Here is a 19,099-nt window from a genome sequence, read left to right on the forward strand (position 1 = left end):
GTGAGCACAGCTTGCAGGTTCTCGCCTGTGAGCTGGCTCAGCCCCGCACACGGTCACGGGAAACCAAGCAATTTCTGTGAGTTTAACTCGTCTTCGTCACCAAACATGGTTCTCCTGATCGGTCATTTTCCTGGTCTTTTATCAAACCACTCAATGATCACCAACAGTTTAAAAAATACTTAATTAATGAATTTGCCTGCTCCGGTCTCAGTTGCGGCACGCAGGATCGTTGCCGCGTGCGGGATCTTCAGTTGCGGCATACGAACTCTTACTTGCAGCATGTGGGATCTAGTTCCCTGCAGGGATCAAACCCGGGCCCCCTGCATTGGGAGTGCGGAGTCTTAGGCCCTGGACCACCAGGGAAGTCCCCAGTGATGACCAACATCTAAAATATGAAAAGCTTTGCCCACTCCCTTGCCTCGGGTGCCTGTCGTCCTCGTGCACAGCCGCAGTGTTCTCAGCCCAAAGCACAGGGAATCCCGGCCCTCTGGGCCTCCCAGAAAACTCCACGTACCTTCAGAATGTTGTGTCGACAACTGCCGTGAGCTGCCGGTAACTTGAATCCCAAAGGAGAATTCTGTGCGTAACAGTAGCCGCTCGGAGGGACGCGCTGTCCCGTGGCCAGGCTTGCTGACCCAAGAGGGGAACCTGCCGTCACGGCGCCCTCTGATGCTCCCCGGCGCCCTGTCTGACATGCGTCATGTCCCGCGTGCTCCGCCGTGCCTCCGATGTCGCCTGAAAAATCATAAGGGCCCTAGCAGATCAGGACCGCGCAAACCACATGGTGTGAGATGGTGGTCATGGCACTGGTGGGGGGCAGGGCAGGAGGAGAGTGAGGAGGGTACCTGGGGGAAACATGCCTAGGGTTTTTTTTTTCATCAAAAATTGTAGAAAATGCAGAAAGGACTGTATAAACAGTGACAGTGATACCGTGTGCCCTCCCAGAGTGACTGCTCACATGCAGTGCCTCCTCAGGCACTGGAAGACACACAGTTGGAGCCGCCTGTGGGACAGTTCCGCGTCCCTGCCTGACACAGAAGCCTCTGTCACTGGCCACAAGTCTGCCCAGTTTGCAGCCGGGGACCCTTGGACCTTGGGAAGCCAAGTGTCCTGGCAAGGGCAGTGTGGCCAGTGAATGGCCAAGCTGGGCGTAAATCCAGGACTTCCCAGAACTGAAGCCCACGCTCTTGACCATCAGCTTGACCTGCCCGGTGACAGATGTTCGGGTGGCTTCTAATTTCTCACAATTAAAAAAAACAAAAACACCTCCATCAGCCATCCTGGTACCCTGGTGCATAGATCTGCATTTGAATGACTGTTCCTCTTTAGGACAGATGGTGGCTTACGGTGTTTGCTGAGATGTGAGAGAGGGCGTCTTTTCCTGGAGGACACACCTGCCCCGTCCGTCCTGGGGGCCCCAGACGCCGCTGGCCTGGAGGCCGTGGGTGGAGGACAGCCGGGAGGCCAGGGAGCCGGGCGGGAACCCTGACGTTGCTCAGGAAACGCCCTCCAGGTGTAGGTTGTCTGCGGTGTCTGACGTCCAGCCTCTGCTTCTGTCTCTTGCAGGAGAATTACTACAGGCCCCCGGCGCAGGACACCTGCCTGCCGTGTGACTGCTTCCCGCACGGCTCCCACAGCCGCGCGTGCGACATGGACACTGGCCAGTGCAGCTGCAAGCCCGGCGTCATTGGCCGCCAGTGCAACCGCTGCGACAACCCTTTCGCCGAGGTCACGGTCCTCGGCTGCGAAGGTCCGCGTTGCCCTTGACCCTCTCAGGCTGTACGGCAGGGACAGGCCACTGTGTGTGCGCGTGTGCACGCATGTGTGTGCGTGTGTGCACCTGTCTACATGTGCATGCGTGTGTGCGTGTGCGTACGTGTGTCTACATGTGCGCGCGTGTCTGCGTGCGCGTCTCTGCATGCGCCTGCATGTGTCTGTGTGCATGCACGTGTGTGTGCCTTTGTGTCTGCGTGTGTGTGCGTGTGCCTGTGTGTGCGCCTGCGTGTCTGCGTGTGCGTGCGTGTGTGCATGTGTGTGCACCCCGCACTCCTGGGGCGTGGTGGGGGCGCCTGACAGCCTCCTGGTCCAGCTGTGTCTGCGTGGCCTTCTGTCCACTGGCCCGTCAGGAGGCGTGGGTCAGAGCCTGCGTCCCCTCCCCCGCTCTAACACCGATGCAGGGTGCGAGGGGTCTGGTTCTTGGCGGGGGCGGGGCCTCCGTCCAGGAGGAGCCCGTGGAGCGCGCTGCACGTCTGTGCACGGATGTGCCAGGCTGAGCGCCTTCTCCCCTCTGTACCCCAGTGATCTACAACGGCTGTCCCAGAGCATTTGAGGCTGGCATCTGGTGGCCGCAGACCAAGTTCGGGCAGCCGGCCGCAGTGCCGTGCCCTAAAGGGTCTGTGGGTAAGTACCGCGGGGTGTGGCTTGTGGCATCCGTTCCAGGCGGAACATTAGACGGAGGCGTGCGGCTTGCGGGAGAGCCGGCCGAGGCATCGGAACTCACCGGAAGTTCCGTGTTGAAATAGTTCCTTTAGCCAAAGTGATCGGGGGGGTAAGATAACTTTTTCCTCTGTCGTAAATGATAAAACCTGGAAAGAGCACAATGAAAATACAGAGAGTCTAGTGGCTGGGATGGGGACGGCGGCGGGGAGGCTCGGACAAGCTGCCTCACCGTTCACGGCATTGGCATCTCATCGTAAAACGGGGATGGTAGCTGCGTCTGGCCACAGGGGGCCGGGGGAGGTCTGGTGAGTCAGTGCAGAGAAAGCAGCAGCCCGGAGTGGGATCCGGGTGGGCTTGCAGCGCATGTGGACACGGTGGGTGCTCAATGGACCACTCAGCCGATTTCTCTTTTCACGGACTCGCTCAGGTGTCCACCCATAGTTGCTGGGCAGCTCAGGCCAACGGTAAGGCCCGGTTGTGAATGTCAGGCAGCTGTCAGCGTGTTCCCAGGTCTGAGGGAAGAGCAGCGTTGGCTTCGTGGCTATGGTACCTGCCGGCCCTGGGCCAGCCGAGGGGTTCATTCACAGTTCAGCTTTCAGGCTTGGCGGGTCCTTCTCTGTTCCCTAGGAAACGCGGTCCGGCACTGCAGCGGGGAGAAGGGCTGGCTGCCCCCAGAGCTCTTTAACTGCACCACCGTCTCCTTCGTGGACCTCAAAGCCATGGTAGGCTGCACCCTGGGGACATGCAGGAAGAGGGTGGGCTTCCAGGCTGCCGGGTCATGCTGGTCCCAGGCTGGGCAGGGCCCGGAGACAGCACATCTGTTTGGGGCGCCGCGGCAGCCGTCTCCTCTTCCCTTTCCAGATCCCACCCTGCGTCTGGTTCTGCAGACTCAGAGTCCCCACGTCCGAGCCCCCCGCCTTGCCATCTGCCCATGACTCACGGTGGCATACTCTCTCCCTTCTTCCACCTGGTGTCTTTTTCCAAGTGCTTTTTAGCCTGACAGACCGTCCTTTTTTGTGCCACGGCCATCAGCCCAAGTTCATTTTGGGGCTTGGGGATTTTTAAAGTTCTTTTCTGACAAGGGTATTTCCACTGGAAAGTAGTGGATTCTGAGTGAGGGGAAGGGCCCAGGGCCGACCTGGCGCTTGCTCCCCGACCCAGAACGAGAAGCTGAGCCGGAACGAGACGCGGATGGACGGTGACCGGTCCCTGTGGCTGGCCCGGGCGCTACGCAATGCCACGCGGCACACAGACGCGCTCTTTGGCAACGATGTGCGGACGGCCTACCAGCTGCTGGGCCGCGTCCTGCTGCATGAAAGCAGCCAGCAGGGCTTCGAGCTGGCGGCCACGCGGGACGCCGACTTCCACGAGGTAGGAAGGCGGCGGGCAGAGAGCCCCACACGTGCAGGGGTGAGCTGGACCGGGGGCCCTGGCTTGGTCGTGGAAGGTCATCTGGCCCGGTGTCCTCAGGGCAAGACTGCCCTTTTCAGACGTGAGCCCAGGCCAGTTCAGTGACCAGCAAAAGGGTTTCCAAGTGTTAGGAGCGTCTTGGCAAAGGGACAGGCCTGATGGTGACGACAGCGGTGCCGCTGTCAGCTGACCACTGTGTGCGCGCCAGTGTCCTGGGGGCTACAGGAATCGGCCCACTTGTTCCCACACACGTCCTGTACGAAGCTCGGCTGTCGCCCTGCTTTACAATTAAGGAAGCTGAGGCGCAGGGAACCAAGGGCACACAACCCATAAGGGGGGGGTGCCAGGACCGCCACCTCCAAACTCCGAGGTCCTGCTCTCACACGGCTTGACGCCTCCTGCTGCAGACAGTCCTGTTTGTCTTTAAGTGATCAGCCCCTGAGGCGTGTCTTTAGCATAACTGGCGAGAGGCGCATTCATCCAGTTTATAAGCTGCTCTTGCCAGGGGTGCGGGTGAGGCGTGGCATTGCCTCGTGCTTCCCTTTCACTCCTCTCTAAGGCCTCCCCGTCCACACAGAGCCCCCGGGGGCCTCCCCTGTCCGTGCAGAGCTCTCAGGGCCTTGGCAGTGTTCCCGCACCTGTATTTCAGTCCAGGTCTGAGAGTCTAGGCCCAGGGATTTGTTTCCACTTCCGGTTCTTTGCAAACAGAAGTTTTCCGACCTGGTTTCCACCTGGGTTGTGGCCCCTGAATCCCCGTGACAGCCCGAGTGTCCTCCCCACGCTGCCCCCTGTTCATCTGAGGTGTTCAGGGCGGGAGCGTCACCGAACTGGAACCCGCAGCGCGTCCTCGGCTGCCTTGCTGTGGGCTCAGCGACGGGGCGACCGTTCCCAGGCCAGGCTCTCCTGGTGGGACCGGGGGTTCCGATATAACAGGGGGCGTCTCCGCACGCCTGCTCCCCTTTGTGTCTCGGGGTGCACACGGTGAACCCCCCTGCAAAGTGTCCCCCGACACGTGTCTCCTGCCTTGGAGCTGAGACCACAGCCTCTCGCGGTTTCTGATCCTGGCCCGGCCTGGTCCTGTGACCTAAAGGCTCTCTGGAGCCTGGGCCCCAGCGTGTCAGCCAGGCCTCCGCCGGCCAGCCGCTCACATGAGCTGAGCGCCGTCTGTCTGTCTGTCTGACCAGGACGTCGTCCAGGCGGGCAGCGCCCTCCTGGCCCCGGGCACCAGGGCCGCGTGGGAGCAGATCCAGCGGAGCGAGGGGGGCACCGCGCAGCTGCTGAGGCGCTTTGAGGCCTATTTCAGTAACGTGGCCCGAAACCTGCGGAGGACCTACCTGCGGCCCTTCGTCATCGTCACCCCCAACATGAGTGAGGCTGTGGGCCCGGCGGGGGGGACGGTGGAACCCCGGGGCCCATCTCAGGTGCAGCCCCCCTCGGCCATCTCTGGGAGAAGGGTCGACGCTGGCAGGATCTTGGTGGTCCTCTTACCTTCAGAACTAGGTGTGGGGCTGCCCGGGGAAGTGGGCTGGAGGGTCTGGCGGCAGGTCCAGCCTCCAGGCTCACCCAGAGGCACAGACCCTGGGAGAGGGCCGGGGACAGGCAGCTGGCACCTGGCGGAGGGGGAACCCCCTCTCTGGGCTGGGAGCCGAGCCACCAGCAGAGCCAACGCTTGTGGACTGAGTCACCCCGAGGGCCCAGGACGTGCTGCTTGGGGGTCAGGGGTTGAACGTCGGCTTCCTTCCTGGGGAGGAAGCCCTGGTGGGGCAGGCCTACCCACCGAGGCATAGCAGCAGCGTCCCTGGAGCGGGGCCCGTCCTACAGGCAGGGGCTGCTGGTTTCCTCCTCCCGTGACTGTTTACTTAGCACCCCCATGGGGGCTCGGGCAGGACCCAGGGATTGCCCCTTCCCAGGGAATCGCCCCTTGAGTTAGCCGATTATCTGTCGCCAGGAGGGCCTGAGCCTTTAACCCAGGTGCGGCGGCATCCCTGGCGTGAACTCTCAGGCTCCCAGGGAGGGGCCCTCACTTCCTGACCAGAAGATGTTCGGGCTGGTCTGCACCTCCCAGGCCCACCTGAGCCCAGGATGCCACCTGCCTTGCATTGGGGTGGAGGTGGGCTTGGGAGCCCGTCATCACTGGGGCGGGACAGAAGGGTGAGCGCCCAGCATTCTGGCCTCTGTCCCGAGAGAGGGTCTGGCAGAGCCGGCCTGCAGACTCTCGGGGACGGACAGGACACGGGCGCCTGACGGGCACCTGGTGTAGCTGTTGCCCCCCAGCCCCTTCCAGAGACTTCAGGCAGGTCCCGGCCAAACCTCTGGCCCGCCTCTGCCCGCACACCCCTCCAGTGTCCTTCTCTGATGCCCTGTGGTTGGGACCATCGCCCCTGCACTGGGCCGAGAGCTTCCTTCTTGGTTCTCCCTGGGCTCGGGCCACAGGCCAGCCCTGTCCATCCTCCCAGTCTTTGGGGCCAGTGGCCCCTGCCTCCCGTGTTCCAGGGCTCCCACCCACCCTGGTCCTGAGCGCCTCAGGTGGGAGCACAGCCCTTGCCTGTGCAGTGAATTGAGGGCACCCTTTGTATCGGGGGTGTTGGAAAAACGGCTCAGCGGGAAGACCTGGGGGGTCGCCCTGGAGCCTGCAGGGCTGACTGCCAGCAGGGACACAGCTGCAGGGAAAAGACACGCCCATGGGGGGGGCCGGGGGGCGCCTCCTGAGCTCCCCGAGACCCCCAGTGAGGCACCGGGCTGTGTGACTCAGCAGGAAGTGGAGGTAGGTTCTGTTTAAAGGTGATCGCGGACAGCCGTCCTGGTCGGGTTGAAAACGGCACGGGTCCGGGCAGGCTCTCCGCGGGAGGGCTTGGGAGCCGCGTGTGATGGAGGTGCCTGTCCCCGCAGTTCTCGCCGTCGACGTCTTCGACAAACTGAACTTCACGGGAGCCTGGGTACCGCAGTTCAAGCACCTGCGGGACGAGGTCCCCAAAGACCTGGAGTCCTCGGTCTTCTTCTCGGAGGACTTCTTCAAACCACCCGAGAGGAAAGGTAAACCTGCTAAGACGCGACGGCCGCCCTTGGGGGCGGCAGGTGGAGGAGGGCGGGCCTCCGTGGTGCCGCAGGGGGCGTGGGTCCACTGTCGTCGCAGCGCCACCTGCGCGTGCACATCTGCCCTGCATCCAGCAGCCTGTTCGCTGGCGTCAGACGGAAAGGCAATGGTGGGGTGTTTCTTACAAAACTTTGGCTAATTTATAAGGTGGTGAATGAGTGAACACCTAAATCGTGCGTGAGGTTGTCCTCCTTGTGCGGTGAAAAGCTGCCTCTCTGTGGATGTAAAATTTTTAGACTCCTCCCTGCCCCACCCCACCCCCCCCGCCAAAACCAAACCAGAGCCGTCTGTGTGCAGTTCTCCAGTCCTGGGTTAGGACTCTAATACCACACGGCTTAAACATGTTGAATTTTCTTAAAGTATTTTTCACAGATCCACTCAAGCTACTGAAAATGTCTGCCCCAAGGTAGGAGCTTGAAGACATAAAATTCTGTAACGGACAGTTAAACATTTGAAGGGTTTTAGTAAATTCGTTTCGTAGTTACACGGGTCTTATTCAGGCATCTTAAAAACTTCTAAAGAGGGTTTTACACGGAGGTGGGATCAAGCTCGACGACTGACCCCATCTTACAAGTTGTATTTATTTGGGATCGATTTGGGTTTTCAACAGTCAGCGGTGTGTTTTGTTCATAGTTATCCTCAGAATAGCGATATACAGACATCACCCCTTTATCTGTGGTTTTTGAGTTTTCAGTTACCCAAGGTCAACCATGGTCTGGAAAATTCCAGAAATAAACAATTCATGTTTTAAATTGCATGCAGTTCTGAGTAGCTCCTTGCAGACTTACTCCATCCACCCTTCGTTCAGTGTATTGGTCACTTAGGGATCAGATCGACTGTCCAAGTATCACAGGGCTCGTGTTCAAGTGACCCTTATCTACCTAATATGACGACCTCAGAGCAAAAATACTGGTGCTGGCAAGTCAGTTGTGCCAAAGGGAAGCCACGAAGTGCTTCCTTCAAGTGAAAGGGCGAAAATTCCCGACTTAGTAAGGAAAGAAAAATCATACGCTGGGGTTGCTCAGATCCACAGTAAGAAGGAATCTTCTATCTGTGAAATTGTGAGGAAGGAAAAAGAAATATATGCCGGTTTGCCATTGTACCTGAAACTAAAAGTTACAGCCACAGTGCATGAGAAGTGCTTAGTTAAGATGGGAAAGGCATTAAGTTTGTACAATAAGGTATTTTGAAAGAAAGAGAAAGAGACCACATTCACATGATTTTTAATGCAGTGTGTAGTTGTAATTGTTCTGTTTTATTATTGGTTATTGTTGTTTTCTTCATGTGCCTAATTTACAAATTTAGCCTTATCATAGGTGTGATGTATAGGAAAAAATATACTGTATGATAGCGTTGTAACAGCTGCAGTTTCAGGCATCTAGTGGGGGTCAGCCCTGGGGCTTGGCTCTGAGCCTCTGCCCACCTCTCACCCGCCCCCTCGGGCTTCACCAGGCTTACGTCCCCCTTCCTCAGACACTGACCTTCTCCCCTTGGCCCAGATCCCTTCTTTGCTCTGACTCCCTCCTAGGCAGGCTCTCCAGCCCTTAGCCCAGGCAGCATGTGTCGTGTTGCCTGTTCTACTGGGGTGAGGTACCCCCGGATGCTTTGCCCAAGGGGGGCCTCCGGTACCCACTTGCTGGCTGACTGGTTAGCTGGGGACACGATGGGCCAGTCGAGTCTTGGAAAGAACTGGGCTTTAAACCCATCGATGTGTCTGGGGCCAGGAGCAGACACGGGGAAGGGGTATGTGTGCTCTGGGGTCACGGTCATGACACGCTCCCGAGAGGCCACCCCGCTGCGGGGTGCTGTCTGGTGTCCCCGCCGCAGCCTCTCACTTGATGCCCCCGGGAGGTGACAGCCCTGCTGGAGGAGGGGGCCTGGAGCCCGGCCCAGCGCGACTGAACAGAGGCAGTGGAGCCAGGCGGTGGGAGGCTTAGGGAGCACCGAGTCAGCATCCTTATGGGGCCCCGCTCTGTGGGACTTCACAGGAGCGGGGAGACGCACTTGCTGCTGAAGATGATAACATCGGCTTGTCAAGTCCGAGCCCTCGACAGGGAGGCGTCTGTCTCAAGTCAGGGTGGGGGCCTGGGAGGGTCACCCAGCCTGGGGGAGCATCGGGCCCTCCACTCAGGAAGCCCACAGCCTGCACTGCCCTCGCCCAGAGGAAGAGCCGGAACAGCCCAGTTAGGTGACTGGCCAGACAGAGCAGGAGAGGGGGTGGTGACTCCACGCACCTTCCCAAAAGCTCTCAGCCAGACCCTGGAAAAGAGCGACCCTAGCGGCAGTTGGAGCCTCCTGCCTCCCTGCTGACCCCAAAGCCAGAGTGTCGACCAGCCTGCGTCACTAACCAGCCTGAGTGAGGCTAGGCAGTGTTGCTAACCAGCCTGAATGTAGCTAATCAGGGTTGTTAACCAGGCTGAGTGTGGCTAACCAGTATTGTTAACCAGTCTGAGTGTGGCTAGCTGGTGCTGTTAACCAGGCGGAGTGTGGCTAGCCGATATTGCTAACCAGGTTGAGTGTGGCTAACCAGTATTGTTAACCAGGCTGAGTGTGGCTAACCAGTATTGTTAACCAGTCTGAGTGTGATTAGCTAGTGCTGCTAACCAGGCTGAATGTGGCTAACCAAGGTTGCTAACCAACCAGTATTGTTAACCAGCCTGAATGTAGCTAGCCTGTGCTGTTAACCAGGCTGAGTGTGACTGACCAGTATTGTTAACCAGGCTGAGTGTGATTATCTGGTGCTGTTAACCAGGCTGAGTGTGGCTAACCAAGGTTGCTAACCAACCAGTATTGTTAACCAGCCTGAATATAGCTAGCCAGTGCTGTTAACCAGGCTGAGTGTGGCTAACCAGTATTGTTAATGAGGCTGAGTGTGGCTAGCTGGTGCTGTTAACCAGGCTGAGTGTGGCTAACCAGTATTATTAACCAGTCTGAGTGTGGCTAACTAGTGCTGTTAACCAGGCTGAGTGTGGCTAACTGGTGCTGTTAACCAGCCTGAGTGTGGCTAACCAGCATTGTTAATCAGCCTGAGTGTGGCTAGCCAGTATTGTTAACCAGGCTGAGTGTGGCTAGCCAGTATTGTTAACCAGGCTGCGTGTGACCAGTATTGTTAACCAGTCTGCGTGTGATTAGCTGGTGCTGCTAACCAGGCTGAATGGGGCTAACCAAGGTTGCTAACCAACCAGTATTGTTAACCAGCCTGAATGTAGCTAGCTGGTGCTGTTAACCAGGCTGAGTGTGGCTAACCAGTATTGTTAACCAGGCTGAGTGTGGCTAACCAGTATTGTTAACCAGGCTGAGTGTGGCTAACCAGTATTGTTAACCAGGCTGAGTGTGATTATCTGGTGCTGTTAACCAGGCTGAGTGTGGCTAACCAAGGTTGCTAACCAACCAGTATTGTTAACCAGCCTGAATGTAGCTAGCCGGTGCTGTTAACCAGGCTGAGTGTGGCTAACTGGTGCTGTTAACCAGGCTGAGTGTGGCTAACCAGTATTGTTAACCAGGCTGAGTGTGGCTAACTGGTGCTGTTAACCAGGCTGAGTGTGGCTAACTGGTGCTGTTAACCAGACTGAGTGTGGCTAGCCGGTATTGTTAATCAGCCTGAGTGTGGCTAGTTGGTGCTGTTAACCAGCCACTGACCAGCACGGCCCTGAGCAGGGTCAGAAGGGCCTGAAAGGTGTGTGGCGTCCCCATCACGGGGGCAGAGGGGAGACCCTCCCCCACTGCACCTCTAGCCCCCACCCCCTGCTCTGCTCCTGTCCTCCCCTCCCCCAGACGTGTCGCCCCTCCCAGAACCCGACCCTCAGGGCTCCACCGCCCGCCCCTCTGGAGCCTGTGCTCTGCGCAGTGCGTACTGGGCGGTGGATGTTTCCGGAGACAACTCCTGGACCAGGCTCAGCCGGGGCACTTTGTGGACTGTGGAAAATGTGGGTGACTGTGGCTGCTTTCTACAAAGTCAGTCTCCAGGTTCCCCACATAAGTGGAATCTACGTTATTTGACCAGCTTCTCTCACCGGGCATCGTGTCCTCAAAGTTCATCCACGTTGAAGCCTGTGCCAGAACCTCCTTCCTTTCTAAGCCTAAATGACATCTCCTTATACGGGTGGGACCGCGTGTTGCTTATCCAACATCCGTTGATGGACACTTGCGCTGCTTACACCTTCTGGCTGCTGTGAATCACGCTTGCTGTGAGCGTGGGTGTGCAAGCATCTGTCGAGTCCCTGCTTTCAGCTTTTTGGGGTGCACAGCCGGAAGTGGAGTTGCAGGGTCCTGTGGTGGTTCTGTATTTGATCTTTTGAGAAACCTCCTACTGTTTCCCGTGGAACATCTACTGATTTCAGGAAGCAGCAGCTCAAGCAGAAGGCGATTTGGTGGGAACACAGGCGTCCAGCCCCCTTCCTCACGCTGTGCTTACGTTGCAGAGGGCCCCACGGTGAGGCCGGCTGGTCGCAGGGCCGCCCCCCAGACGGCACGCCCGCAGCCCAGCGCCGAGATGGAGGCCCCATTCAAGAGGCGGAAGAGACACCCCGAGGAGCCTGGCCAGTTCGCCATCGCCCTGGTCATCATCTACCGGACCGTGGGGCAGCTCCTGCCCGAGCGCTACGACCCAGACCGCCGCAGCCTCAGGTGAGCCTGGCTCCAGGAGCTCGGGGAGGGGGGGGGCAGTTTCCAGAGGGTTCCGAGGCTTCCATAAGTCAGAATCTCAACCACCGGAACATCTGTACAAGCACACTACGCAGTGACCCCGGCCCACGGCCAGAGACCACTGCCCTGTGATCTCCCTGGGACAGAGGTTCGGGGTCTGCCTAGTGTTTCTGCCGGGAACGCCCCTCCCCAGCACACACCCCAGGCTCAGCAGTGTAATTCCTGCTCGGGGCATCCGTCCCCGCACACCTGCCTGCCACCGGCTGTTGGCGGCCCCAGTACCTAGGGCAGCTCAGTAAATACCGGCGGAAGCAGCCGATGCCACCGCAGGGCTTCGAGGCCTAAGCAGAGGCGGAGCACAGAGGCTTCACTCTTCAACCTCAGAATCACTTCCAGCTCCTGCCTGGCTCTGTGGCCTCCATGTGCATCCTTCCCGGTGGCTGGATGAGAGGCCTCTCTGAGCCGTCACCACGGCACCAGCTTCCTTTCACTGGGCATTCCCAGCGTTCCAGGGATTTGCTGTTCTCCATGGTGGGGCCTTGACGTCTTCACGTACATACCTTATCTTCATTTTAAATTTCCGAAGTCTGCCTTTGTCCCAGAGGTGACCCTGTGCTTGCCCGTTGGTGATTAAACCTTTACCAAGGCCTCACCACCCCTCCCTTAGCCACGCCTTCCCAAGGGCTGAGGCCGCGGCTCCGAGCTCGTGCGCCTGATTCTGTCCCTCCTGGAGCGACCTCCGCGCTGTGTCCCCATCAGGGCTGCACACAGGTTTGTGCCTGTGCCCTGGCTTCTCCCCTGCAGGCTGCCTAACCGGCCCGTCATCAACACACCCGTGGTGAGCGTGGTGGTGTACAGCGAGGGGGCCCCGCTGCCCAGCCCTCTGGAGAGGCCCGTCCTGGTGGAGTACACCCTCCTGGAGACCGAGGAGCGCACCAAGCCGGTCTGCGTGTTCTGGAATCACTCCATCAGGTACGGGTGATGCCCCTCCCTGCCCTGGAACGCCGCATTCCTTGGGGGGCTTTGCTGAGGCCAGGTGTGCCTGCGCACAGGTGGTCAACGCTCCGTTGGCAGAGCGCCTTGGGAGCTTTTCTGTGGCCCATTGCTTCCCTTCCAGCCCCTCCTGGGGGTGTCCGAGTCCCCCATAGGCCCACAGTTACACACATGTGCACAGGCATGTACACATATGCACACCTGGAAACACAAACATACACGTGTGCACACGCCCCCAGCTATGACCATGCACACGTGTGTACACGAATGCACACAGACACATCTGGAAGCACAGGCGTGCACGACGTTCACACACAGGGTCACACACACGTGCACAGGCACAGGCACACATGCACAGGCACACGTGCACAGGCACACGTGGAGATCCCTCGAGAAGGCCAGCGTGGAGACGGGGCCCCTCGCCTGCGGGACTCCGGCCAACAAGCACCCCATCCACCACCAGAAAAGGCCGGGGTTCTGGACACACACGGGGGCGGGACTCAGACTGGGCCCAGGGTCCTCCCACCGACAGTGGAAAATCCCTGATGTGCACAGGGGAGTCCCTGTACCAGGGGAAGGTCCCTGGCCTCAGCCGTCCCGCCCTGGAGACCCACGTGGCAGCTGCTGGGGCTGGTTTGACCCCTCAGAGGCCCCGCTCACATCAGCAGTGTCCGTCTGCCTCCCATCCCCGCCCCTGACGCTTGCAGCCAGGACGGAGTTTTGTGCTCACTCCATGCAGCCCAAACGTTCCCCCAGACTGCAGTCCCACTAGGTGGGTCGGGTCTCTGCCGCGGGGGCTCTGCTGGGCGCCCGCGCTGGGAAGCAGGTTTGGATCAGCAGGCACCACGCGCCACTCTCTCCGTCCTTCTGTAGTTTCCAAATTCCAGTTAATGAGCGACCCGCCTAGCGCCTGGAGGGCAGTAGACGCTTGGCTTACAAAAGAGAATGCAGGGTCCACTTTCACGACGAGGCCGGGTTGAGGTCTGTCTGGCACGCGTTGGGCTCGGCTGTCTCGCATGGTCGGTTGATTGAACCCCAGCGATTAGGCAGCCGGGGCTCTAATTATCCTCTGCTTTGCGCTGCATCTGCCATCCCAGACCTTAAAGTTCTGGGCAAACGTGTGTTAGCCTCCACGTCCCATTTTACAGATGAGTACACTGGGGCCAGAGAAGCTACTTGGCTCTCCCAGGGCCAGGGAGGGCAGGGCTGTGTCTGAGGCCGAGACACACCTGTAGCAGCCTGTCCCTTGGGGCTTCCCATCAGTAACACGGGGTCGTGATGGGGCCCTGCTTCCAGGCAGTTGCCGTAAAACGTTGTGCAAATATGAAGATGAAAGTATAAAACGGGTGTGAGATGTTTCTTCTTAAATCATCGAGCCTCAAAAGGAGACCAGAGCACACAGTGGCTATTTTAACAGCTGACTAATGTCTCCGGCAAAGGGGCCTGCGACATCCCGCTGCAGTTTTACTGCTGAATGACGCGTGAACGTGAACGGCAGAGGGTGCTCATCAGAGGCCCCCACCGGCCTGGAAAGGGAAGGGAGAGGGTTCACACGGTCCCAGGGGCCGCTGGGGCTGTGGTCCTCACGGCGATGACAGTGGCACTTGGCTGGGGCACAGCGAAGATGTTGCTTGGGCTCCAGTGGGGGCGGGAGGGCCCCAGGGACCCATTCACCCTGCTTTTCTCTGCAGCGTCGGTGGGACCGGAGGGTGGTCGGCCAAGGGCTGTGAGCTGCTGTCCCGAAACCGGACCCACGTCACCTGCCAGTGCAGCCACGCGACTAGCTCGGCCGTGCTCATGGACGTCTCCCGGCGTGAGGTGGGCACCGCCCCCAGGGCAACCCCTGCCCAGCTGGCAAGTGTGTCCTGGCCCCCAAGCCCGCTCTTCTGTGAGCTGCGTCTTTCCTGCTAAGGGCTTTGAACAAACTGAAGCCACAGTTAAAAACTGTGCTCCATGAGGACTGGGCAGAATCTGTTAGGATTTCCGCAACAGAACCCCCTTAGAAGAGTTTTCAAAGAGCCCAGGTTGTAAATTAGAAACGGTTCTGGCAGTCCAGAACCTCAGAGAGGAAACCCCTGGAATGCACACCTCACTTCAAAACAGGGTTCTCAGCAGTCTGTTAGGTGATGCTGTTTCTGCTGCGCTTTGAATTTTAAGGAAGAAAAGAGACGGCTGGCGGGAACAAAGGGAGTGTCTGTGTCTCTCTTAAGGGCTGCACACACTGGCCCCAAAGGACAAAGGAGGCTCGGTCAGGAACCCCGAGCGGCAGCGGGACAGCTCGTGTTTAGCCTCCAGTGTTTTCGGTGGCCTCTGTGGGCCTCCAGGGAGGCAGGGGGGCCCAAGCAGGGCAGGGTCAGCCTGGCAGGGTTGTGTCCTGATGTCAGGAGCCACACCGAGGCCTGGGAGACCCTCACCCTGTTTTCAGGCTGGGATGTGTCCCGGGCGGCCACACCATCATCTCTCCCAGGACTTCCCGGTATGCAGTGGCCCAAGTTTCTGTCACATTCTTGGGAGGGTGAGTCAGCCACTAGTTGCTGCTGCTGGGTGTTAGGGTGACAAGAGCAGAGAGTGTGCTGGGAGCCCAAGACAGAAAGCGCCCATGGGCAGGGGCTCCAGGTCCCAGCCTGAAGGGGGTTAATTATTAGTGCTCTTTGTCAGTGGAGGGGCGGATTTGGGGGTCCTCTCATGGCCAGGAAGCTGGGCAGCACCAGGAGGGGACTCGCGGGCAAAGGAAGCAGAAGTTCAGGTAGAAGAAATTAAACCAGAGCAGGAATCAGGGCTCCCACGCCCCAGGGGCCTCAAAACCAGAGGCCAGTAAATAGCGCCCCAGCCTCGGGGAGTAAGTGCGGCTGCAGCCCCCAGCCTCTCTGAGATCCCTGAGCACTCAGTCCCCCCACCCATCCCACTCAGGCCTGGCTCCCCGAGTTCCCCGGGCAGCCCCGGCTCACAGCTCTGTGCAAGTTCAGAACGGTGCTTTCTGGAAGTTACCGGAGAACCGGAGCTGCCTGCTCCCCAAATGCCGAACCTCCGTCGGGTGCCAGGTCCCGGGCGAGTGTCCTATTTTGCAAAAAAAAGCACAGGAGACAACTGTGGTTTCCTGCAGCTGTGGCATCTCTGCCTTTTGTGTGAGCTGAGGCTCTGTTTGAAGGTCTCTCAGCTCAGAATTTGGGTGGACAGGCCCCACACCTGCCGGACAGCAGGAGTTAGGCGTGAGGTTTTTTGTTTTCCAGGGTTTTTTTCTTGTGGCAAAGTACACGTAACAGAAAAGTCACCGTCTCAGCCGTGTTTCAGTGTGCAGGTCAGGGGCATCGTGTGCGTCCACGGTGTTTGCAGCCGTCACCGCCGACCTCCCCAGAACTTTGTCGCCCGAAACCGTTCATTTGGTTTTTGCTCGCGGTGTTTGCTCCCCCCTGAGAGCCACGTTGCAGTCACGCTGGTTCCTGCCCGCAGTGATAATACGTGAATGTGTCTTGATTGTGCAAAAGCTCCATCCGAGCCGTGGCCCTTACGTGTTCTCCCGCCTCTAACCAACCCGCCCGCAGCACGGAGAGGTCCTGCCCCTGAAGATCGTCACCTACGCCGCCGTGTCCTTGTCGCTGGCCGCCCTGCTGGCGGCCTTCGTGCTCCTGGCGCTGGTGCAGACGCTCCGCTCCAACCTGCACGGCATCCACAAGAACCTCATCGGGGCGCTCTTCTTCTCCCAGCTGGTCTTCGTCATCGGGATCGCCCAGACAGAAAACCCGGTGAGGCCCCGGCCCCTCCCCTCCCTCCACGGCCGCCCCTGGGGCCCCGTGGGCGCGCACGCTGTCCGACCTTCCACCGAGGCCGGAGGAGTCGTCCGGGCGGAGTGTCTGTTGCTGGTTCCGTCCGGCGGGTGCAGCTGGGAGTCGGGTGGGAAGTTGGGAACCCGGGCCAGGCCTGTGGGCTCACTGCTTTGTGCCTGGTGGGAATCTCCCTCCAAGGGCATCCTGGGGAGCCGGGGGCTCCGTACGCCTCAACTCTTACTTTCCTGGCCCAGGCGCTAGTGATTTCATCAGAAATTACATTTGTGAAACCCAAGAGTCCTGGGAGCTGTCACTTGAGCCTGGAGCTGCCCCTGTCGCGCAGCGTCTCCCAGGCCTGCCCTTGCTGGGGAGTCATGGCCACGTTTTCTGTGAAAGCCCGGGTGTTTCCCCAGAGGGGGAGAGAGAAGTCCAGGACAGGCCCAGAACTCAGGGACGTGTTGGTGGCGGCGGGTCGGCAGGGTTGACGCGAGAAGGGAGCTCGAGACTCGTGGAGGAGAGGACGGGGTTACATACGGAGTGTCTTGCTCAAGCCATCCCAGGGCACGTGGGCTCCTGGGGTATCACGTGGGCTCGTGGGGTGTTATATAGGCTTCTGGAAGTTATCGTTAGGTGATTAGATTATATAGCTGATACGATGACCTCACAGAAAAAATCCTAACCAATCTACAGACGCATTACAAGAAATAATTAGAGTTTAGCAAGGTGCATGGCTATCAGAGGAGATCGATGTATATCATCAGTTGTTCCTGCCCACCAGCCACCGTGTGTTTAAAATGTAACTTACGAAGGAGTGGCTGGAAACGACTGCAGCAGAGACCCCGGCAGAGGCTGGTAGTTTGGCTTTGAAGGAGGAGAGGATGAGGCCCTGGTTGAAGCCAGAGCGGGGGTGGGGCGGGGTTAGGGTTAAGCGGGAGGCGTCTGTAGGATGGGAGAGACCTGAGCCCGAGTGATTCCAGGGGGAGGAGGGAGAAGGGGTGGCTGGTGGCTGGGGCGAGGTCCCCGGGGGGGTGGGACAGGGATCGGCCCTGGAGGGGGAGACGGCGGCACGGCCAAGATCGCTGGGGAGAGAAAAGCAAGAGGAAGGAGGGAGGTTTGTGGCTTGGTCCCCGGCTGGTTGCAAGTGGTTTTTCATTTTTACAAAAGGGGTTTTCAGACTACAAGGGTCACAGCACGTTGATGGGGGTGAGGGCAGCATAGGCTCTGTGCCCAAGGCTTTACATGCACCCTCTGGCTTGTTGAAACATCCCTGGGGCCCCGGGAGGTGGCAGCATCCCTGCTCACAGGTGAGGAACCCGGGGCCAGCAAGATTGAGTGACCTGGCCCAGGGCAGACACTTCACTGTGTGCGTGTGAGTTCATTGTTCATCGCTAGATGGTGACCCTGATGGCCCTGGGCAGACGTGAGGCCAGCTGACCACATCACATGTGCATATGTAGTGACTCCAGGAAGTTCCCAGGTTACTACTCCCACCTAATGCCGATCTCTCCACGGTGAGGGTTGTGCCCTTCCTTTCTCGGTGGACTGTTCCAGCTGCCGCATGCTGTTAACAGAGCTGACATTTCTTCATTCCTCACGCAGTGAGGACCACTGATCGTCACTGTATTAGATCTACCAAAGACCCAGACCCTAGAAGCGCTCTCATCTCTGCCCGCGGAGATACTCCAGACACAGACTCGGATGGTGGCACAGGGGTGTCAGGTGCCAGAATGGCCCCCTGGTGGCTGGTGGGGGAGCTGTGCCTGGCCAGAGGAGGGCTGAGCAGGACCGTCCATTCACCGTCCAGTGGGAGGGGCCAGGATCGGAAGGGGACAGGTCGGGGGTCTGGTCATCCAGAGCTTGACGGGCTGGCCGAGCAGCGCCATCTGTGTTTTGCAGGCAGCGTTGTTCCATGGGGAGCCGTGACCGGGTCTGCGTTTTAGGAAGAGGACCCTGGTGACAGGGAAGATGTGTCGGAAGGGCAGAGATCGGAGGTCAGAGAGGCAGCCAGGATGGCGTCTTCCTAGGTCTGGTGGGTGGAGCGAGGCCAGGACAGCGGCAGGAGGAGAAGGACAGGAGTCGGGACCAGGTGGGCGCAGAGGGAGGGGAAGGAGAGGGGCGTGAAGCCACGAGTCTCCAGGAGGGGGGCCGCCAGGAGAGGTGGAAGCAGACAAGAGTGGCAGGTCTGGGTGAGGCTGGACACACCCATCCCCTGCGGGCTGAGGCGAGTGCAGAGCTGAGCTGGGGAGGCCGCCCGCACGTGAAGAGGACGCGTGTCTGTGGGAATGGACAGCCGGAGAGGGACACGTGGAGTAGAGACCCGGATGCCATTTCTGGCTCGCCGGCCAGGGCCCCTTGCAGCCTGGAGCTCTCCTTCCTCGGTTAGTGCAGGCAGGGGGCCCCTCCGGAGGCTGGCGCTGGGGAGAGAGGCGGGGCATCCAGGCAGACAACCTTGAGAGGTTTGCGTGATGACCTTGGCGGCTCAGCAGCGTGGACACGGGGAGCCCCGGGCCTGGCCAGGGGGACGGACCGTGAGCGAGTGTCGGGCTCCCAGGGCAGGCGGGGCGCTGGAGAGGCTGGGCCGCCCCTCTGCACCCGCCGGGCTCAGCGCCCCTCCCCTGCCTGCATGTCCTGGGGGGTAGGGGCTGTGTGACTCAGTGCAGAACCCTTCAAGGTGCCTCTGAGTGGTCTGAACAGAGGGACGGAGAGCCGGTGACAGGCCACTCCTTGCAACTAAACGCCGCGTGACAAATCGCAG

General features: G+C 59.4%; 1 protein-coding gene across 4 annotated transcripts in view; it reads left to right on the forward strand.

Moving 5' to 3' along the window:
- CELSR1 (cadherin EGF LAG seven-pass G-type receptor 1) overlaps window positions 1–19,099 on the forward strand; it is a 150,743-nt gene that overhangs the window by 117,990 nt on the left and 13,654 nt on the right. For 3 of the 4 annotated variants that reach the window (XM_073788046.1, XM_073788044.1, XM_073788045.1), the window contains exons 15-24: window positions 1,567–1,750; window positions 2,299–2,400; window positions 3,067–3,161; window positions 3,601–3,810; window positions 5,034–5,217; window positions 6,739–6,882; window positions 11,365–11,569; window positions 12,347–12,559; window positions 14,272–14,398; window positions 16,123–16,323. In XM_073788046.1, the coding sequence (XP_073644147.1) occupies window positions 1,567–1,750; window positions 2,299–2,400; window positions 3,067–3,161; window positions 3,601–3,810; window positions 5,034–5,217; window positions 6,739–6,882; window positions 11,365–11,569; window positions 12,347–12,559; window positions 14,272–14,398; window positions 16,123–16,323 (1,665 nt within the window). The remainder of the gene's footprint in view (window positions 1–1,566; window positions 1,751–2,298; window positions 2,401–3,066; window positions 3,162–3,600; window positions 3,811–5,033; window positions 5,218–6,738; window positions 6,883–11,364; window positions 11,570–12,346; window positions 12,560–14,271; window positions 14,399–16,122; window positions 16,324–19,099) is intronic. The other variant, XM_033865831.2, reaches the window with a different exon arrangement.

Source organism: Tursiops truncatus, chromosome 11 (genome assembly GCF_011762595.2).
Source record: "Tursiops truncatus isolate mTurTru1 chromosome 11, mTurTru1.mat.Y, whole genome shotgun sequence".
Taxonomy (NCBI): domain Eukaryota; kingdom Metazoa; phylum Chordata; class Mammalia; order Artiodactyla; family Delphinidae; genus Tursiops; species Tursiops truncatus.